At 43.8% G+C, this 16,471-nt stretch overlaps 1 protein-coding gene across 2 annotated transcripts in view; it reads right to left on the bottom strand.

Moving 5' to 3' along the window:
• The window catches only part of LOC115128522 (KH domain-containing, RNA-binding, signal transduction-associated protein 3-like), a 157,729-nt gene extending 141,600 nt beyond the window's left edge, over window positions 1-16,129 (bottom strand). For both annotated transcript variants that reach the window (XM_029658422.2, XM_029658423.2), the window contains exon 1: window positions 15,703-16,129. In XM_029658422.2, the coding sequence (XP_029514282.1) occupies window positions 15,703-15,793 (91 nt within the window). In that variant the 5' untranslated portion in view covers window positions 15,794-16,129. The remainder of the gene's footprint in view (window positions 1-15,702) is intronic.
• Between the last annotated feature and the right edge of the window lie 342 nt (window positions 16,130-16,471).

Genomic DNA, 16,471 nt, shown 5'->3' with positions numbered 1-16,471 from the left:
ATGTGTGAAGACAGTTGTCTGTTTTTTACATGAGTGATAAAAAAGCAGAATTTGATATGTGATGCTGGTGACAAATATGAATAAGTATTTAATTTACAGCATTCCCATCTTTTGAACGAGTGGTCAATTTACACTTGTCATTCTCCCCACAGCTATACAACCACGCCGTTTCACTCAGAGGGACTCTGCATGCACAAGACGTGTCTGCCTATTCAGCTATTCATCTGAACACATAAACTAACCTCACCATGAAAGGTTTTTTAGACACAGAAAATGGTTCTAGGAGATTCAGAGGGTACGGAGTGAAAGCAGGGGTCTACACCTTAACCTGCCTTTCTCTATCATATTTCTTTTTTATTATTATTTGTCACTTTCACATCTAGCTATTTTTCCATTACCACTTTTCCTTTTCTTTTTTCTACTTCAATTCCAATTTCATTCCACTCCTCTCTTTCCTCCTTCACCCTAATGCCGTTTTGGTCCAATCCTTCACAAAGAACATTCCCCCAGGGGATGTGAACCCTTAACTCTTTCAGTTGCCCCAAGCTACAGTCAACAAATGCCCACATACCAGAGCTCTCTCTCTCTCTCTCTCTCTCTCTCTCTCTCTCTCTCTGTCTCTCTGTCTCTCTCTGTCTCTCTCTGTCTCTCTCTGTCTCTCTCTAGCTCCGAGTCTAATCCAGTGTAATCCCACAGTGATGTCTTGGGCAGACAGCAGTGCATTATCATCCAATAAGAATATGATTAATGGATATATAATTGCGGCGGGAAAGCCTGGGGGAGAACACAGTTTGCTCTGGATTAATATAAGAGTTAAAGTAACATACTGGTGGTGAGTAGAGCTGGGGCCAAAAGGCTTGGGGGAGGAGAGGGGCTGGGGCCAAAACGGTTGGGGAAGGAGAGGGGCTGGGGCCAGGAGGCCGTGTACAGCTCTGAATCTGACCTACAGTTGGAGGTCTGTGCTGGTAGCTGGTGCTGCTGGTTGAGTTGAAGACCTCACCACTCTCTGACCACACGCTGGGCTTAAGACTAGAACCATACATTTTTTTTTTAAATCGGCAAAGAAATACCTACGTCCTGCTCGTTCCCTGACTTTTCCTAAATGTTTCGTATTTTACACTGCTCATTTGTCCGACTTTTAACATCTCAAACAGAAAAGTATTCAGAGCCTTCCCCCCACCCACCCCTATTCCCAACTTTACCCGCCAAGACAATGTGCTGTAGGAAGTTGGTGCTAATGTGTCTCTCTCTCCTCACTGAATGAATGACAAAAGGACTCTACTACTAATCAAATGTATTGTAAAGGGAAACGAAAACAAGCTAGCTGTTGCAGTAGGTCTTTAGAATAATGCAAAACATATCCTTGACTCTATCCAAGTTAATGAGCAGGAAACAAACGATGCCAGTCAGCCTGCGTAGCCGGCTCATCGAAACTACACCTAAACTATACCGAAACGAATAATAAGATGTGTAGCCTACAGCCAATGAACAATATCTGATGACTGACAGCATTACACCTGTACATGGTAAATGAAGAGATGTGCGCATTTTGTCATTTACAGGTGCAGGGAAAGGACCATCTTCAGAGTCACGTGGACTTAAAATATTGTGGTTTCTATATAGTATCAGAAAGGGCATATTCTGCAGTTTCTGTGATACTGACGTTTGTCAATTAACTCACAAATCAAGAGGTGAAAGCTCTACATCCAAATGTATTTATTAATTACTATAACTCTATTACTAATCGATTATATAAATCAAGTTGATCAAATGGATTACACTGTAATGTTTTTATTGTAAGGGGAAGGAAAATAGGCTATAGGCCTATGTTTCATCTAGGACTTTGTAGAATTATACAAAACAAATACCCTTTACTCTATCTAAACTTTTGTTGTTATTCTTTTTTATTGAATTATGTCCACTAATATTCCTTCATGCAATTAATCCTTTATATTTCTTTATGGACTATTTATCAAGAAATTGTGTTGTTGTTTGCACATGCTAAAGGAGACGCCTGGCAACGTTGTCTAGCAGGTACTCATAGGCTGACTGTCCAAGCGGTTCTAGTGTTAAATTATCTCATTACAGATCTGGGGTTCTCTGACTTCTACTGCCCTCTCTAAATAAGCACCAGTACATCATTTAAGACCGCAATGAGAGGCTATAGAGCACTTGTGGATAGCAGCTAGGGGGGCCAATCAGGAACATGGTAAAGTATTATTTTTTAAATGTTATAACAATTGATCATATTTTAAACTATCATGCTTTGTATTGTCCATGTGGTTTTGTCCAAGGGTGTCCTGGTAGGCCGGCTATCATGACCCATATCAGCGTGCCACGCCTGGGCCTGATTTGCTAACAGGAAGATATTAGGTTTCTCTTTATTAAAATGAGTTTTGTTTTGACTGTTTATTTTGACTCTGAAGCCAGCTAATTAATTGATTGAATTAATCTTAGTTAATCTTCCATTGAGCGCAGTGATGAGATGCAGAGAGGTGCTTCCTCTGTGTCACTGCTGACAACGAAAAACGAAAGCTTTAAACACTTCCTACTCATTTTAGCTAAAAAATGAAATGCTAAGCACCTTTTCCAAGCCATTGGGTTTTAATGAAAGGCAAATGCAATGAAATTGCGAATCATAACGGAAATAACCCGGATGATGTGGATGTTGGGAAATAAATAAGTTGAGCCACCCTTGCCTCTAGGAAACAATACACAAAAAGTAATCATGTGACCAAATATTTAGGGAAGGTCACCATTTCATGGAGTCTGTGAAGGAAGAAACTAAATGGAAAAAGTGGTAAGGAAGTTAGGTCCAAAAAACGGATTTTCAATCAAGTCAAATGAATCTATTGGTTTCATGAATGTTATACTGCATCTAAACAAAGTCATTATTTGTTAAGATTAAGTTAAGTTCTATTCATCAGTTGGGGTTTATATAAGCTACAATATGAGGTGTTAAACCTAGCATGAAAGTGAATCCTTGTAGCTGTGTGGGCTAATACAGTCAAAAGGTTTGGCATGGGGTAAGTTGAGAAAATGTAATTATTTTCTTCCCAGACATGATGCAAGGCATTGTCACTGGGATATGAATGAGGTGACAATACGGCCTGGCCTACATTAAAAGTATTTTCAGAAGTACAAAGTGTTTTTTAGTGGTTAAGCCTGTGCTAAAAGATGATTGGGCCACCATTGTTCCTGTTCCCAAGAAAGCTAAGGTAACTGAGCTAAACGACTACCGCCCCGTAGCACTCACTTCCGTCATCATGAAGTGCTTTGAGAGACTAGTCAAGGACCATATCACCTCCACCCTACCTGACACCCTAGACCCACTCCAATTTGCTTACCGCCCAAATAGGTCCACAGACGATGCAATCTCAACCACACTGCACACTGCCCTAACCCATCTGGGCAAGAGGAATACCTATGTGAGAATGCTGTTCACCGACTACAGCTCAGCATTTAACACCATAGTGCCCTCCAAGCTCGTCATCAAACTCGAGACCCTGGGTCTCGACCCCGCCCTGTGCAACTGGGTACTGGACTTCCTGACGGGCCACCCCAGGTGGTGAGGGTAGGTAACAACATCTTCACCCCGCTGATCCTCAACACTGGGGCCCCACAAGGGTGCGTTCTGAGCCCTCTCCTGTACTCCCTGTTCACCCACGACTGCGTGGCCACGCACACCTCCAACTCAATCATCAAGTTTGCGGACGACACAACAGTGGTAGGCTTGATTACCAACAATGACGAGACGGCCTACAGGGAGGAGGTGAGGGCCCTCGGAGTGTGGTGTCAGGAAAATAACCTCACACTCAACGTCAACAAAACTAAGGAGATGATTGTGGACTTCAGGAAACAGTAGAGGGAACACCCCCCTATCCACATCGATGGAACAGTAGTGGAGAGGGTAGTAAGTTTTAAGTTCCTCGGCGTACACATCACAGACAAACTGAATTGGTCCACCCACACAGACAGCATCGTGAAGAAGGCGCAGCAGCGCCTCTTCAACCTCAGGAGGCTGAAGAAATTCGGCTTGTCACCAAAAGCACTCACAAACTTCTACAGATGCACAATCGAGAGCATCCTGTCGGGCTGTATCACCGCCTGGTACGGCAACTGCTCCGCCCACAACCATAAGGCTCTCCAGAGGGTAGTGAGGTCTGCACAACGCATCACCGGGGGCAAACTACCTGCCCTCCAGGACACCTAAACCACCCGATGTCACAGGAAGGCCATAAAGATCATCAAGGACAACAACCACCCGAGCCACTGCCTGTTCACCCCGCTATCATCCAGAAGGCGAGGTCAGTACAGGTGCATCAAAGCTGGGACCGAGAGACTGAAAAACAGCTTCTATCTCAAGGCCATCAGACTGTTAAACAGCCACCACTAACATTGAGTGGCTGCTGCCAACACACTGACTCAACTCAAGCCACTTTAATAATGGGAATTGATGTAAAATATATCACTAGCCACTTTAAACAATGCTACTTAATATAATGTTTACATACCCTACATTATTCATCTCATATGTCTACGTATATACTGTACTCTATATCATCTACTGCATCTTTATGTAATACATGTATCACTAGCCACTTTAAACTATGCCACTTTGTTTACATACTCATCTCATGTGTATATACTGTACTCGATACCATCTACTGCATCTTGCCTATGCCGTTCTGTACCATCACTCATTCATATATCTTAATGTACATATTCTTTATCCCTTTACACTTGTGTGTATTTTTTTAATATTTTTTTATCTTTATTTAACCAGGTAGGCTAGTTGAGAACAAGTTCTCATTTGCAACTGCGACCTGGCCAAGATAAAGCATAGCAGTGTGAACAGACAACACAGAATTACACATGGAGTAAACAATTAACAAGTCAATAACACAGTAGAGAAAGAAAAAAAGGGGGGGGGGAGTCTATATACAATGTGTGCAAAAGGCATGAGGTAGGCGAATAATTACAATTTTGCAGATTAACACTGGAGTGATAAATGATCAGATGGTCATGTACAGGTAGAGATATTGGTGTGCAAAAGAGCAGAAGAGTATATAAATAAAAACAGTGTGGGGATGAGGTAGGTGAAAATGGGTGGGCTATTTACCAATAGACTATGTACAGCTGCAGCGATTGGTTAGCTGCTCAGATAGCTGATGTTTGAAGTTGGTGAGGGAGATAAAAGTCTCCAACTTCAGCGATTTTTGCAATTCGTTCCAGTCACAGGCAGCAGAGTACTGGAACGAAAGGCGGCCGAATGAGGTGTTGGCTTTAGGGATGATCAGTGAGATACACCTGCTGGAGCGCGTGCTACGGATGGGTGTTGCCATCGTGACCAGTGAACTGAGATAAGGCGGAGCTTTACCTAGCATGGACTTGTAGATGACCTGGAGCCAGTGGGTCTGGCGACGAATATGTAGCGAGGGCCAGCCGACTAGAGCATACAAGTAAGTCGCAGTGGTGGGTGGTATAAGGTGCTTTAGTGACAAAACGGATGGCACTGTGATAAACTGCATCCAGTTTGCTGAGTAGAGTGTTGGAAGGCATTTTGTAGATGACATCGCCGAAGTCGAGGATCGGTAGGATAGTCAGTTTTACTAGGGTAAGCTTGGCGGCGTGAGTGAAGGAGGCTTTGTTACGGAATAGAAAGCCGACTCTTGATTTGATTTTCGATTGGAGATGTTTGATATGAGTCTGGAAGGAGAGTTTGCAGTCTAGCCAGACACCTAGGTACTTATCCACATATTCATGTCCACATATTCAAGGTCGGAACCATCCAGGGTGGTGATGCTAGTCGGGCATGCGGGTGCAGGCAGCGATCGGTTGAAAAGCATGCATTTGGTTTTACTAGCGTTTAAGAGCAGTTGGAGGCCACGGAAGGAGTGTTGTATGGCATTGAAGCTCGTTTGGAGGTTAGATAGCACAGTGTCCAATGACGGGCCGAAAGTATATAGAATGGTGTCGTCTGCGTAGAGGTGGATCAGGGAATCGCCCGCAGCAAGAGCAACATCATTGATATATACAGAGAAAAGAGTTGCCCGAGAATTGAACCCTGTGGCACCCCCATAGAGACTGCCAGAGGACCAGACAGCATGCCCTCCGATTTGACACACTGAACTCTGTCTGCAAAGTAATTGGTGAACCAGGCAAGGCAGTCATCCGAAAAACCGAGGCTACTGAGTCTGCCGATAAGAATATGGTGATTGACAGAGTCGAAGGCCTTGGCAAGGTCGATGAAGACGGCTGCACAGTACTGTCTTTTATCGATGGCGGTTATGATATCGTTTAGTACCTTGAGTGTGGCTGAGGTGCACCCGTGACCGGCTCGGAAACCAGATTGCACAGCGGAGAAGGTACGGTGGGATTCGAGATGGTCAGTGACCTGTTTGTTGACTTGGCTTTCGAAGACCTTAGATAGGCAGGGCAGGATGGATATAGGTCTGTAACAGTTTGGGTCCAGGGTGTCTCCCCCTTTGAAGAGGGGGATGACTGCGGCAGCTTTCCAATCCTTGGGGATCTCGGACGATATGAAAGAGAGGTTGAACAGGCTGGTAATAGGGGTTGCGACAATGGCGGCGGATAGTTTCAGAAATAGAGGGTCCAGATTGTCAAGCCCAGCTGATTTGTACGGGTCCAGGTTTTGGAGCTCTTTCAGAACATCTGCTATCTGGTTTTGGGTAAAGGAGAACCTGGAGAGGCTTGGGCGAGGAGCTGCGGGGGGGGGGCGGAGCTGGCTGTTGGCCGAGGTTGGAGTAGCCAGGCGGAAGGCATGGCCAGCCGTTGAGAAATGCTTATTGAAGTTTACGATAATCATGGATTTATCGGTGGTGACCGTGTTACCTAACCTCAGTGCAGTGGGCAGCTGGGAGGAGGTGCTCTTGTTCTCCATGGACTTCACAGTGTCCCAGAACTTTTTGGAGTTGGAGCTACAGGATGCAAACTTCTGCCTGAAGAAGCTGGCCTTAGCTTTCCTGACTGACTGCGTGTATTGGTTCCTGACTTCCCTGAACAGTTGCATATCACGGGGACTATTCGATGCTATTGCAGTCCGCCACAGGATGTTTTTGTGCTGGTCGAGGGCAGTCAGGTCTGGAGTGAACCAAGGGCTGTATCTGTTCTTGGTTCTGCACTTTTTGAACGCATGCTTATCTAAAATGGAGAGGAAGTTACTTTTAAAGAATGACCAGGCATCCTCAACTGACGGGATGAGGTCAATGTCCTTCCAGGATACCCGGGCCAGGTCGATTAGGAAGGCCTGCTCACAGAAGTGTTTTAGGGAGCGTTTGACAGTGATGAGGGGTGGTCGTTTGACTGCAGCTCCGTAGCGGATACAGGCAATGAGGCAATGATCGCTGAGATCCTGGTTGAAGACAGCGGAGGTGTATTTGGAGGGCCAGTTGGTCAGGATGACGTCTATGAGGGTGCCCTTGTTTACAGAGTTAGGGTTGTACCTGGTGGGTTCCTTGATGATTTGTGTGAGATTGAGGGCATCTAGCTTAGATTGTAGGACTGCCGGGGTGTTAAGCATATCCCAGTTTAGGTCACCTAACAGAACAAACTCTGAAGCTAGATGGGGGGCGATCAATTCACAAATGGTGTCCAGGCACAGCTGGGAGCTGAGGGGGGTCGGTAGCAGGCGGCAACAGTGAGAGACTTATTTCTGGAGAGAGTAATAAGGTATAAGGTAGTAGTTTTGGAATTGTTAGTTAGATTACTCTTTGGTTATTACTGCATTATCGGAACTAGAAGCACAAGCATTTCGCTACACTCGCATTAACATCTGCTAACCATGTATATGTGACAAATAAAAACATTGATTTGATTTGATTTAAAATGATTAAAAAACTAAAAGTGATTGATTGTGTTGAAATAAGTTTGGGAAATAAAGATAGAAATGGATTTAAAAAGGTTGTGGTAATATTTCATTCAGTACAGAATGGTGAAGGCGGCATAACTTCTATTTTATTTTGTTTAACCTTTATTAAACTAGGCAAGTCAGTTAAGAACAAGTTCGTATTTACAATGATGGCCTACCCTGGCCAAACCCTAACCCATACTGTGCGCCTGTCACATTCTGACCTTTATTTCCTTTGTTTTGTCTTTATTTAGTATGGTCAGGGTGTGATATAGGGTGGGTAGTCTATGTTAGTTTTTCTATATTTTCTATTTCTGTGTCTGGCCTGATATGGTTCTCAATCAGAGGCAGCTGTCTATCGTTGTCCCTGATTGAGAACCATATTTAGGTAGCCTGTTTTCCTGTTTTCAGTCTTTGTATGTCTGCACCAGATAGAACTGTTTCGGTTGTCACTTTGTTGTTTTGTATTTTTGAAGTGTTCAGTTTCTTATTAAAAAGATGAACACTAGCTGCGCTTTGGTCCTCCTCTCTTTCTCCCCAAGACAACCGTTACAGCGCCACAGTACGGGACTCCCAATCACGGACGGTTTTGATACAGCCTGTAACTTACCCTGTCCCATAGCTCAACATACCCCAGTAAATTGTGCGAAGAGACCACTTTTTTTAGGACAAGCGAGGTTTTCAATACTGTAATGTTTACATGAATTCTGAATATTTCCAGGGATACACAACACCCTGAAATAAATGTACCTACTGTATCTTTGATATAAATAATATTGGGGTTTATGCTGAAGTGATGCTGAATGTACAAAATGGCTCAACTTACCCCACATAATTATATGAATACAATTGAGAAAGAAAGAGTGAATTCATTTTTCTGACTACAACAGCAATCATGTTTCCCACCAAGTAAGCCAGACTATTGCTTTAATTTGCTTCTCATCTCATCTCAGTGACATAACTGATTCCTCTACAGTGATAACTGGGTTGTTTATCCTTATGATGGAATATTACATTATATAATATCAAATGGTATCTAGACAATAGTCACGTTGGCATGAAGGATCGGGAGACAGACTCAGGAATGCGTAATATGGGTTTTTACTTCACCCAAATGACGGCGTGTGTTTAAAGGCAACGGGGACGAAGACCAAACAAACACATAACAAAAACACAGAGTTGAAACCCAAACAAAAGAGCGAGGAGAACCTCGAATAAACACACACGCGCATAATGATTAACACACAGGACGAGACCCGTAATCATCTGCGCAATCCACAAGGGCACGAAAGCCCAAAACACACAGCACAGGTACTCACACGACCAACGGACATAGTAACAATAATCGACAGGACAATGGAAACCAAGGACACACTTATACAATTACTAATCACTGGGAATAGGGGCCCAGGTGTGCGTAATGAAATTTCCGGAGGTATCCGTGACAACATTCATTTGTTTGCTTCTGCATTTTATCCACAAACTAGCGAACCTGGATTTGTCAGAACACATCCTAAATGGCACCCTACTCTTTATATAGTACACTACTTTCTACTAGGGCCCATAGGACTCTGGATAGAATTAGTGCACTATGTAGGGAATACAGTGTCATTAGGGACGTAGGGAATAAGGTGCCATTAGGGACGCAGTGTTGAAACACTGCATCACCACCTCATTACCAGTGACATAACGGGTGTTCCATGCGTCACACATTAACAATGAGATCAATGCCGCCGTGTAAACGAATAAGTCCTATAAATGACGTGCCATTAGGTTTTATCACCAAGCGTGGCTGTCTCAGTCTGTGTTAGGCCTACATCTCACCCTCCTGTAGAGTCTTCTGGGACAGCACTCAGCAAACACCAAAGACCTCTGAGCCACAGCACACACACACACAGCACCACTCAACACCTTACACACTGCAACCCTGCACTACTAGGCTGAATTTAAAGCGGTTGCTGGGTCTCTCTCTCTCTCTCTCTCTCTCTCTCTCTCTCTCTCTCTCTCTCTCACTTCACCTGTGAGTTCAAAAGCATAACAGTATATCTGTAGGTCAGATCCCAGAGTAAGTGGACCCCCTTCTGTTCTGTATCTGTCTCCGTGTGTAGGCGACTAGCTCAGCGTGCTGGCCTGCCACCGATGTTTATCACTATCAACCACCGTTTCCCGAGCAACACAACAGTATCCCAGGCTTTGATGCTCTGCCAAGGCCTATTTCTGCTCACTGTTGGGTGTGCGTTCCTATGATGCGTCCAAAATAGCACCATTGGTCAAAAGGAGTGCACTACTGTATACAGGGAATAGGGTGGGTGCTTTACTGTACTAGTCTGCAGTGCACACAGACACAGTGCATTTTGGGGCCAATCTAAGACCATCTAATGCTATGCTGAATAGCTTCTCTTTCTGCTGATGCTAGAGGGATACATTCCTAGAAGAAAAGGTGCTATATAGAACCAAAAAGGGTTCTAATGGCTGTCCCCATAGGAGAACACTTTGAAGAACCCCTTTTGTTAACATTTAGAACCCTTTTGGTTCTAGGTAGAACCGTTTTGGGTTCAAATCAAATCAAATGTATTTATATAGCCCTTCGTACATCAGCTGATATCTCAAAGTGCTGTACAGAAACCCAGCCTAACACCCCAAACAGCAAGCAATGCAGGTGTAGAAGGTGTAGGTGTAGAAGGGTTCCATTTAGAACTCTTCCACAGAGGGTTCTACATGGAATCCAAAAGAGTTCTACCTGGAACCAAAAAGGGTTCTACATGGAACCAAAAAGGGTTCCCCTATGTAGACAGCCGCAGGACCCTTTTGGAACCCTGTATACTGTATGTATGAACCTACTGCTACAGGAGATCTTCTGAAAGAAGTTCTGTAATGGACTCCACCACACACCTGCTCATATCATTGTTCAGAAGTGCTAGGATCATTTTACTCTGGGTTCGTTCCATTGTGGCCTAATCTGTTCTACCAAGCGGAGCTCTTTAATGTAATACAAACACTGTGCTGGGCTCCTACAGCGGAACAGACAATTATAAGATAAGGTATCATATAGAACTAGTGGAAGAGCTGTTCTGTTCATGTGCAGAACCAGGGTTGGCTCCACAGAGATGGGCAGAAGGCCCTGAAATACTTGGAGTGAGCAGCATGTTTGACATGTAACAAAACAAGTTATAGCGGGTAGAACTGTATATCTGCATTGAAGTGGATATAGCAGGTTTTTTATTTTTTTTTTTTTACCTTAAAATATTGGATGCTGTTTCTATAGTTTAAAACAAGAAAGCACTCTGAGCTAAACACAATCTTTTCAACAATGTTGTATTGTATGTGAGGTTATCACAGCCGAAAGCAGTCCTTTGGAATTCCTTTAAATTATTTTCTTGTTGTAGTTAAATCAACACGTCAATGTATCTAATTAGATACAAGACAAGATATTTACATCAACTCATGTCAGCAGTGAAGTCAATACTAAACAAGGCCTCGCTGGAGCTGTGGCTGTATAAGTATTTTATGAATTGTTTTCCAGCAGAGGTGCTTATCTATTAGATCTCATTATTTCGTTTTTTAAATTAAAACTAGTGTAACACACACCGGATAGGTGCAGTGAAAGGTGTTGTTTTACAGGGTCAGCCAGAGTAGTACGGCGACCCTACAGCAAAGTAGGGTTAAGTGCCTTGCTCGAGGACACATCATCAGATTTTTCACCTTGAGGGCTCGGATATTCTAACCTGGCCCAACTCTCTAACCGCTAGGCTACTTGCCGCCCTACAGTATACCTACAGTATGGTACAGGTATCTAAACTCCCATCTTCAAATACAGCCCCCCCCCCATTTTCCCTAGTAAGTGTATCTCTCCAGACATTGAGTTATCTAGTATGCGGCCACTCACTGTCTGTCTCTGTGTGTGCTTACTCTCAGTAGATCTGCTCATGTCCCCTGCCAATTACATAATCAAGTCGGGAGCTGGTGGGGAAGATGCCAGAAGAAGTGTTATATTAGAGAAGTGTTTAAAGTAGCGCTCTGTTCAATTGCATCATGTGCCATCTGTTTCGTAAGAGGGAGATAACAGTATTTACATTTTGGAGTTTGTGGCAAACTGTTACTGACTGTTACTGACTGTTAAGGACAGTTACTGGCTCCTACTGACCGACTCATGGCAGCTCTGAGCCTTGTTTGGTTGATGAAATGCGACACCTTATTCTCTATATAGTGCACTACTTTTGACCTATACATTGCACTATAATAGTTCAAAACAAATGTACTGTAGGGGATAGGGTGGCATTTGGGACATGGCCCTAGCACACCACAAGTTTAAGTAAATCTTAAATGAATCTGTTAAAATGATATCAACTCCAAGAGTTGATATATTGCAGTGGAAATGCTTGTGAAATATTAAAGAATCGTACTCCTCCAACTCCATTGAAAGCATTGGCTCGTTCATTTCTACGATTTATGTGAACCCTCAGCGACACTCTGTCGAAGAAACAGGTGCTACGGTAAACCAAATGTATATTTCCTTCAAATCACATTTACCTCTCATGGCGAGCTAGGAAATCTGTGCTGGAGAAAAAGGCCAAACACATTTTATGAATTGAAACCAGCTGATAAGGAGAAAGTGCTGAGTAAAATACGCTCTTATCTCCGTGATTCAGCTCTACGTGAGAGAGCTGACAGAAACACATTCATAAAGGCCCTTCTGTCCTGGTATTAACCTAACTCAATGCTTTCAGCTATTCTTTCCAGTATTGCCCAACTCAATACTTCTAGCTTTCGGCTATTTCACTTTCTTAAAACTGAACAATCTATCCATAACGGGTACAAAATGGGACTGGGTACAGAGTGGGCTCCGGAATGCCACACAACCGTGTTAGCCCACTGAGCTAAAGCCTAGGCATTCGCTCAGGGAGTCAACGCAAGTCATCACGGTCTCAGGGACGGTTACTCTTCATGGAGCATGGTACACAGCTGAATACTACTCTATAGGAATATTATATCCAGTAGTCTATGTATTTCTCTCTTGTGTGTCACGTACAGGTACAGTTCAACAACTGTGGATGTACATGTTACATCAGTAGCTGAATACATGTAATAAAGACAACACAGTCATTACAATTAGGTGGCCAGTAGCCTAGATTACAAATCATAAGTTTTCTTTGTGTTTCAGCCTGTGTTTCAGACATAAGGAAGTGGATGGCTGCAAACGTTCTACTTTTAAACTCGGACAAAAGGTCCCGAGAAATAAAGAGATCTTCTGTTGAATCTGACAGTGAATCTTAATGGTTGTACAGTCGTCTCAAATAAAACTGTGGAGGACCTCGGAGTTACTTTGGACCCTGATCTCTCTTTTGACGAACATATCAAGACTGTTTCAAGGACAGCTTTTTTTCCATCTACGTAACATTGCAAAAATCAGAAACTTTCTGTCCAAAAATGCAAAAATGATGCAGAAAAATGAATCCATGCTTTTGTTACTTCTAGGTTAGACTACTGCAATACTCTACTTTCCGGCTACACGGATAAAGCACTAAATAAACTTCAGTTAGTGCTAAATACGGCTGCTAGAATCCTGACTAGAACCAAAAAATGTGATCATATTACTCCAGTGCTAGCCTCTCTACACTGGCTTCCTGTCAAAGCAAGGGCTGATTTCAAGGTTTTACTGCTAACCTACAAAGCATTACATGGGTTTACTCCTACCTATCTCTCTGATTTGGTCCTGCCGTACATACCGACACGTACGCTACGGTCACAAGACGCAGGCCTCCTAATTGTCCCTAGAATTTCTAAGCAAACAGCTGGAGGCAGGGCTTTCTCCTATAGAGCTCCATTTTTATGGAATGGTCTGCCTACCCATGTGAGAGACGCAAACTCGGTCTCAACCTTTAAGTCTTTACTGAAGACTCATCTCTTCAGTGGGTCATATGATTGAGTGTAGTCTGGCCCAGGAGTGTGAAGGTGAACGGAAAGGCTCTGGAGCAACGAACCGCCCTTGCTGTCTCTGCCTGGCCGGTTCCCCTCTTTCCACTGTGATTCTCTGCCTCTAACCCTATTACAGGGGCTGAGTCACTGGGTTACTGGTGCTCTTTCATGCCGTCACTAGGAGGGGTGCGTCACTTGAGTGGGTTGAGACACTGATGTGATCTTCCTGTCTGGGTTGGCGCCACCCCTTGGGTTGTCCCGTGGCGGAGATCTTTGTGGGCTATACTCGGCCTTGTCTCGGGATGGTAAGTTGGTGGTTGAAGATATCTCTCTAGTGGTGTGGGGGCTGTGCTTTGGCAAAGTGGTTGGGGTTATATCCTTCCTGTTTGGCTATCATCGGATGGGGCCACAGTGTCTCCTGACCCCTCCTGTCTCAGCCTCCAGTATTTATGCTGCAGTAGTTTATGTGTCAGGGGGCTAGGGTCAGTTTGTTATATCTGGAGTACTTCTCCTGTCTTATCCGGTGTCCTGGGTGAATTTAAGTATGCTCTCTCTAATTCTCTCTTTCTCTCTTTCTTTCTCTCTCTCGGAGGACCTGAGCCCTAGGACCATGCCTCAGGACTACCTGGCATGAAGACTCCTTGCTGTCCCCAGTCCACCTGGCCGTTCTGCTGCTCCAGTTTCAACTGTTCTGCCTGTGATTATTATTATTTTACCATACTGGTCATTTATCAACATTTGAACATCTTGGCCATGTTCTGTTATAATCTCCACCAGGCACAGCCAGAAGAGGACTGGCCACCCCTCATAGCCTGGTTCCTCTCTAGGTTTCTTCCTAGGTTTTGGCCTTTCTAGGGAGTTTTTCCTAGCCACCATGCTTCTACACCGGCATTGCTTGCCGTTTGGGGTTTTAGGCTGGCTTTCTGTACAGCACTATGAGATATCAGCTGATGTACGAAGGGCTATATAAATACATTTGATTTGATTTGATACGTTTTCTTTCAAAGCTTAGCGAGGTATGGCCATTTTGCAAATATGATTTTATTTCCTGAAATCCAGGCAGACAGCACTAGAGACTAAGCTCATTTACGAGTGCTATTTCAAGGATGTATTAGGATGCTATTCCAGTGCTCTTACCGCCAGAATGGATCCAAGGGAGTGCATCTGGAAGTATTTGCAAAATTCTGACAGCTTCAAAGCAAACGGTATGCTCGGCGCGCAGACGTCTCGGCAATGGATGAATTAAACAGTCTTCCATTCAAATCGCTGTGGAACACGCGCTTCCATCTGCTCAATTGCATTAGAATCAAGTCAAGTTCTTCAAAGGGGAAAACAAATCCAACGTATAATGAGAATGTGTTGATTCCACTGTTAACATCATCATTTACACATGTCTCAGTGCTGGATGACTGAGCTACTTGGAGAAGCTCCTACATCGTTATCAGTTCATCATAGTAGTCGTATGCAAACATAGAGACGTGTATTATTACCAAATACTGTAGGCCTACATTGTGTAAAAAGAGTGGTGTTTTACAATTATGATTGAACGTTTATTTATGTACAGGCTAACAGAAATGCATGGCATTGTACAGCGTAGTCGCTGTCTGTATCATTCAACGTATCGGATGTATTCCAGACAGTTATTCATATGTTCAACTAATCAACAAGCCCTTAGTAGAATCAAATGTGCTGGTTCTGGAATACATTAAATAGCCTGTGTGCGGAGCTGGTCTGTATCATGGTCCATTTGGGACAGCACCTAATGAAAACGTTAAACATGTCTTTAAAGTGTAATAGTATGTCAAAGTGGCACCAACATAACCCAACCAACAACATAATTCAAACATTATAGGTTAGTGCTCCAAGCTATACCGTAGAAACGTCCCATAATAAATAGGGATGTTTTCTTATCTTACCTTGATCTAGTAATCGTAGAGAGTGATGAAACGTGGGGTCCAATTTGTCCTTCTCCGCCATCAGCTCCGGTAAGTACTTTTCCGTATCCATCTCGTCCCGTGCCTTTGGTCCACGCCGTCCACAAAATGATTCAGAAGAGATACAATTCAAAAACCTCGCCTTATTCCCAACACCTGCCCTCACCGAAACTATCCGCGGTAAATTATTTTTTTAAATAAAATAAATGCGGCAATGTCATTTGCAGTCACTATAACAACATCGCATAAGTAGTTCAAAGCTGTAACATCGAACAAAAACTGTCTCTGGTAGGAATTCCGTTATCCCAGCGGTGTAGTAGCCTATGTGTTCACCGTGACCGTGCAGACCCCTCGCATGCAACACCGCCGAACTAGAGGCTCTCTGCTTTCTGTAAACAAGATCTTTGAAGATCCCCCGGAACGTCTCCAGTAGCAACGAGGGCTCATTCCAGCTCCTCTACTATTGGTTGCTGATCAGTGTGCAACCCAATGGAATGTAGTCGTTAAGGGGCGGGCGCTCGAGAGCGAGCGGAACAGTTGGAACTGTCCTTGGTGCTGATTCCGCGGCGCAAGGCTATGGGTTGTTAGATGTGACACGAGCCAGCAACGAGCTGAATTACATGAACATTAACAACAGTCCGTCTCATCAGATTGTTAAATTGTACAAAACAAATGTGACAAAACCCAATAGCAAATCAATATGCACATACAGTGCGTTCGGAAGGTATACAGACCCTTTGACTTTTCCCAC

Source organism: Oncorhynchus nerka, linkage group LG4 (assembly GCF_034236695.1).
Source record: "Oncorhynchus nerka isolate Pitt River linkage group LG4, Oner_Uvic_2.0, whole genome shotgun sequence".
Taxonomy (NCBI): Eukaryota; Metazoa; Chordata; class Actinopteri; order Salmoniformes; family Salmonidae; genus Oncorhynchus; species Oncorhynchus nerka.
Note: the sequence above shows the minus strand (reverse complement) of the source record. Positions and strands in the feature narration are given on the sequence as shown.